This window comes from Aythya marila (assembly GCF_965140915.1).
Source record: "Aythya marila genome assembly, chromosome: 2".
NCBI classification, from domain to species: Eukaryota; Metazoa; Chordata; class Aves; order Anseriformes; family Anatidae; genus Aythya; species Aythya marila.
Window position 1 is genome coordinate 22,042,890 of NC_139043.1, and position 6,340 is coordinate 22,049,229.

A 6,340-nucleotide genomic window follows, 5' to 3' on the forward strand; every position below is an offset into this window, starting at 1 on the left:
CCTCCTGCCCCCCCGGGCCCTCCGGGTGCCCCGCAGCCGCCTCCGCGGCGCAGCCCCCCCCCCAGGGGAGCCGGGCTCTCTCGGGCTCGGCTTTTTTTCGGCTCTGAGGAGGTCCCCGCTCAACCAGCAAGATTTTGTCCAAAAGCAGGCAAGAGGATCGCCCTGCGCTGAGCCGGCTGGTGGGCAGCAGGCGGCGGCTGATCGCGGCCGGCGCGCTGGGGGTGGTGATGGTGCTGCTGCTGGTGGTCCTCATCCCCGTGCTGGTCAGCTCGGCCGGCACCTCGGCGCACTACGAGATGCTGGGCACCTGCCGCATGGTCTGCGACCCCTACGGCGGCACCAAGGCGCCCAGCACGGCGGCCACGCCCGACCGCGGCCTCATGCAGTCCCTGCCCACCTTCATCCAGGGCCCCAAGGGGGAGGCCGGCCGGCCGGGCAAAGCCGGGCCCCGAGGGCCCCCGGGGGAACCGGGGCCGCCAGGGCCGGTGGGGCCGCCGGGGGAGAAGGGCGAGCCGGGCCGGCAGGGGCTGCCCGGCCCCCCCGGGGCACCGGGGCTGAACGCGGCGGGGGCCATCAGCGCCGCCACCTACAGCACCGTGCCCAAAATCGCCTTCTACGCCGGCCTGAAGCGGCAGCACGAGGGCTACGAGGTGCTCAAGTTCGACGACGTGGTCACCAACCTGGGCAACCACTACGACCCCACCACCGGCAAGTTCACCTGCTCCATCCCCGGCATCTACTTCTTCACCTACCATGTGCTCATGAGGGGAGGCGACGGCACCAGCATGTGGGCAGATCTCTGCAAGAACAACCAGGTGGGAGCCGGCAGGGGACGGGGGGGCTCGGGGAGCCCCGAGGGGACGGGGAGCAGGCGGGGAGCGGTACCCGGGCAGGGCCGGGGGAGCCGAGCGGAGCCCCCCGCTGCCAGCAGCCCCCGGCTCCGGGACGGCTCCTGCGGGCGGTGGCTCCTCACAGGGAGCCGGGAACGGAGTTAACGAGGGCAGCGGCTAATTCAATTAGGAAATGTCTACTGTAAATACTACGGGAGCAGGGAAACGAAGTGCCCCGTGGTATATTCACTCCCATGTGAAGGCAGTCCCGTCCATCGCGGGGATACCGTTTTACCGGCAATTAAGACATTAATTTTTTTTTTATTTTTTTTTTTTTTTGGTCCCTATTTATAACGCGTTTTAAGGTGTTTGCTTTCCCCAGACCTGCTACCTTTTTAAAAAATAAAATACTAAACGGAGCCTGGAGTCTAAGCGCCCCCACGTACAACCGCTCCCGGTACCAGACATCAGACAAATTAAACCGATTCAAGGGGAAAAAATATAAAAGGGGAGGGTTTCTAGGCATGTACGTGTGCATTTTTATGCTAGGATAAATACTTAGGTAAATAAAATTGTCTGAAATCGACAGCTCGGATGCGGCAGCGCTGCCTTTTGGTTACGGTCCGTGCCCAGGACGCGAGCCCCGCGTGGTGTGTGGGGAAGCTCGCAAGTTTTGCAAAAAAAAAATCGCTTAAACGGCGCCTGACGGGGCTGACACTGTAAAGTCGGTGTTTTCCAACAAAGCAAAAGCCGTCGGCAAGCGGGAGCCGTGGAGGCAAACACAGCAATTCCCACGCAGTGCCTCCGAGGGATCCCGAGGTCCCCGGTGCTAACACATCGCCCGCTGCCTGCCGGCTCCCCGGGCGTCCCGGCGCAGCGCTGGGAGGCAGCAACATACATGTCTATGCTGCCTGAGTGCTTTAATTTCCAGATAGATACACTGACACAGCGGCACGCTGAGAAGTCATCTGAGACCTTTCTGCCAGGCTTTAAGAGGAAAAAATTATGCTGCCTCACCCACCGAGGTGAAATACTTGAAAACAGCATGCTGGGGTTTGCAGGACGTTTGTCACCACTCGCATACCTGCACTTTACTTTCCAGGCTTTTGAATCCAGGGTCCCTTTTCTCCCCCTTCAGCCACTGTCTCAGGTCTTACAATGAAATGTCCATAGTGTCCAGTGTCCATACGCTGACCTCCTCACGACAGTCACAAACACGGTTTAAATTCGCTTTTACTATCCACAGCAGTACAAAATTTTAGAGAAATCCACTAAGCAGCATTTAATTATGGTCTGTGTGGAAACTAGGAAAGTAATTTAAACCATTTATTTTTGCCAACACGCAAGATAATGTCATTTGATGTGAAAGTTTGTCTCCTTCAGCTGTAGCCCTTTTACTCCTTGCTATTTTGCCCTTTCCATTTCTATTAGCACTACAGCCTCAGCCCACCTTATCTTCTTTGGAGGGCATTTCTAGGGTTAATGGCCCAGAGCCTTCAACTCCACCCTGCTAGTCATTAATCCAGACGAAATACCCTGTGCTTAGAATTGTTATTGCTAAAACACTAGCAAAATAGGTGCCCTCTGTAAACAATACCAGGAGATTCGGGATCAAGAAGTCCTGAAATAGATGTGGTTTATTATCATGCGATGCATCAGTTTAAATTTGCAGCCTGTCAAACCTCTGCAAGGTTTTCAAGCCCTTCTCACTCATACAGGATGTGTAAAGAAATGTATAAATAATTTCCACCTACAGTGATGTTTAAGCTGCATAACACCACAAGATCCTCCATGGCAAAGACATCCCCCCCTGCCACCTTTTAACATTTCAATATTAATGTGAGGCCATATCACATGAAAGTTTAATTGGAAATTTATCATTTAAACTTTGAAAGGAATCTGTGGAAATTTGTGACTTATAGCCTATTTTTTCAATTCAGAACAGATAAAATCCCACATACAGTACGCCAAGTCATGCATTATTACTTAGTTCAGGTTTGCAGTGCCACTAAATCACTTACTGCTCTGTAACTACACCAGAACAAAGACAAGCAACAAGCAGATGATGTGATATAAATCTCATACAACTAAGTTTAAATATTTTAACAAACGGGGTCAAATTATATATAAATGATTTGGAAACTTACAATGCCACAGACTATTCCTTGCTGGAAACCAACATACATCCACTTCCAGTTTGCTACTAATGTCAGATTTAATCAGCTGTGGAATAGCAAGGGACAAAAAAAAAAAAAAAAAAAAAAAAAGCAAAAAAAAAAAAAAGCATATGTTTAAATGAAAGTTGCAAATGAAATTAGAAGTCCTCCATTGCTTGTAAATTCCAAGAGCTCTCAAAGTAAACAGCGACTCGCCCATGATTTTTCAAATATGCATCTTTTACACTACACAGAAATTAAATGTTTGTTTAATGAAATGTGGCATTAACAGCTTTTCCAAGCCCTGACTAGACTACCTTACCTGCCTGTGTGCATTGGAGCGAGCATGTGGGTGTGTGTTTTTTTTGTTCAGTTCTCTTTACAGCACGATACTATTAGCAGCATGACAATAAATCGCCTCTGGAAACACTCCAGCCTGGTACCAGTAGGGCCTCACTGTGGACCCTCACCAATGTCAATCAATTGTTCTGCTGAAATACAAGTCACGCCAGTGTAAAATGGGCACGCGACCACATTCGGTGCTCCCAACTCTAGCTCTTACTACACATGTATATAAAAAGGCACAAAATATTTACGGGATATAAAATATTAAGCAGTTTTGTATTGATCAGAGGACTGAGAAATAAGCAGGTTACTGCTGTAGTTTCAAATACTGTATTGCAGGAGAAAATTAGCAGTGCCCATAAGAAAAAACTACAATGAACATTATTAGATATTGAAAGCGTCAATGTGTGCATGCTGAATCAAATGGTGAGGCTATGCTTGAATTTCACCATGCAGGAAATATGACCAGAGTTTTATTAACCACTCCTTATGTATTTTATGTAGGTTCGAGCTAGTGCGATTGCTCAGGATGCTGATCAGAATTACGACTATGCCAGTAACAGCGTGGTTCTTCACTTGGAGCCCGGAGATGAAGTTTACATTAAATTAGACGGAGGAAAAGCACACGGAGGAAACAACAACAAATACAGCACATTTTCTGGATTTATTATTTATGCCGACTGATAACCAGTAAAAAGACCCACCAAACCAGTCCAAAAACAAAGCTCGCTCTTCTAAGCAATGGATTTGCGTGGCAAAAGTCAATGAAACAAGCACCCCAGCAGAGATCGACCACCGAACACCTCACTAGTGGGGAAAAAAGTCGAATGCTACCTGATGCACATCTGTACGACACAGAGAAACCTTATGTTAAAAAAAATTACTAAGCGAGTTAAACAGATGTGTGATCCACTACCGCCAAAGCAAATACTTCCTCATTGTTAGTGTCCATGTGAATGAAGTCCTACACAGGTCAAATTTTTATAGGAGAAAAAAATAAAAACAAACCACTAAAGACACTGAGCTACTTCTTCAGTGTATATGATACTTGGATGTGTTATGATCTTGCTGCTTTATCCATACTTCAGCTTTGGTTCTTGTGACTTACTCGCTAACAATGATGCTTAGAGTCCACTCATAGTGTGGTGAGGAATGATTTTACAATAAAAGGAAGAGGTAATCGAAATATACTTTCTCTCTCCAAAGGAATTGTTTGCCTTGTACTTTTCTTATTCTTCCACTTAAAACTAGAAAGTAATCAGCTTCAAGCCTTAACTCAATGTTCCTGCTTTGTAGGTTTACATTAGACTTTTAACATAAAGTCAAACCACCGGAGTTGTTTAAATTTTGTCTTCCCCTTAGCTATGTTCTAAAAGAAAAAGAGGGATAGAAGAAACACTTTTTTTTTTTTTTTTTTCCTGAAATATTTAACAGCTGACAAACTATTCTATTGGACCAAATCCCCAATTACACTGAAGCCAATGGCAAAACTCCCATTGATGTTAGTGGAAAGAGGATTTGGCTCTTCATTTGTAAACATGTGTAAATATATAGTTAGCCAGTTTTACAGGCCCATTCTTGATGGTTAGTTGTGTAAATATTTAGCAAGCCTAGCATCCACATCCTCAGACCAAGGTCAAATGTTTTCTTTGCAGCAATTAGTCTTCATTAGTCCTTCAACACTTAGACTGCACTTGGGTACAATTTGTAATAAAATAGTAATGACAGCATACTGCAGATGTTCAACTAGAATTTTGTAGGAATGGGTCAAAACCTTAGTTGTCTTCGGTGTCTTGTCTCACTGGAGTTGGTGAGATTACCCCCACAAAGGAGGAGTGGGAGATGTGACCTGAGGGAGAACGGTGGGACACGGACCTTTTCTGTGGTAGCTAGTCAGAGGTTTGTGGTAAGGCGTGCCTATGAAATGGACACAGATAAGCATACTACCAAAAATGAAAACACATATGCAAAGAAAGAAGCAGATATTTACTTGCAAAAAGAAGCGTGTATTAAAACCTATTTTTCTCATTCATATATATAGATATATATATATTAAGGCTCAAAGAAAGAAGTTTAATACGTATAAAGGATTAACGGCTTGGAGAATTAAACTAAACACAGGTACTATGAGTTACATAGTTATAAAAATGCTTTAAAATCTGTCATTCCACTAATAGCCACAGAATACGTGTCATCAGAAATCAGATTTATTATTTGCTTTGGTTTGGGGAGGGGAGGCTGTCTATTTCTCTCAGGTTCAAACTTGCAGGTTTCGATCTAAAAATTAAGCAAGGTCATTAACCAGCTCCTTAGCAGAGATGGTTAGGTTATTTTTAACATTTTGGCAAATTGAAGGTAACATTTGTATAAAGTGTTACAGAGTAATAGAGGCTACCCCTAACATTTCAATTTCATGCAATTTGCCACAAGCAACCTTGTCTAATCTACTAGGGGTACAAACAGATTTATCTGCACTAGAACGCCAAAAGTGTCTGCCATTGAGACAAAAAGCTCTTCAGTGCTGATTGCTCAGTAAAAGGCGGACAGAGATTTTAAGAATCTCTCAAAATCTCGTTTGAATGAGTGAAGCTTTTCTTAAACAGAACACGTTGCTCATTCTGTTTCTGTTTTTGAGTTGTCCAGCTTGAAAGATATGCTGAGGTAGTCTAGACTAAGAGGATCGCCAGTCTAACCCATTTAGGTTTTATAAAGGGATATAGTGCTGCAAGCTGCTTGTGTATTATCTCATCAGAATGGCTACGCTTCTAGTCTATAACAACGTGCCAAACTACATCTGCACATTGTAGTGATTGCTTTTGTTTTTTTTCTACTACTTTAATAACAGACGTGTAACTGCCCTCACGTCTGTTCAGGCCGCAACTGCTTTCAATGCTTAGCCCACTCGCAGCAGTGTAGCTGGAGTTTGTCTGTGCAGCAGCAAACAGCAACGTGCCAAGCTAGAGATCATTTACAACTAACAACGCATATTTACTAAGGTATTTATTGGAA

The 6,340-nt window shown here is 45.3% G+C and overlaps 1 protein-coding gene across 1 annotated transcript; it reads left to right on the forward strand.

Moving 5' to 3' along the window:
- The first annotated feature begins 203 nt into the window (after positions 1 to 203).
- C1QL3 (complement C1q like 3) lies at positions 204 to 4,357 on the forward strand. The gene is made up of 2 exons (XM_082752616.1): positions 204 to 815; positions 3,836 to 4,357. The coding sequence occupies exons 1-2, from the start codon at positions 228 to 230 to the stop codon at positions 4,013 to 4,015; spliced, it is 768 nt and encodes a 255-aa protein (XP_082608742.1). The 5' UTR covers positions 204 to 227; the 3' UTR covers positions 4,016 to 4,357.
- The last annotated feature ends 1,983 nt before the right edge of the window (positions 4,358 to 6,340 follow it).

Coding starts and splice junctions, on each gene's coding strand:
- C1QL3 (XM_082752616.1), top strand. CDS start 228: ATGGTGCTGCTGCTGGTGGTCCTCATCCCCGTGCTGGTCAGCTCGGCC. Junction 816..3,835: donor ATCTCTGCAAGAACAACCAG/GTGGGAGCCGGC, acceptor TATTTTATGTAG/GTTCGAGCTAGTGCGATTGC.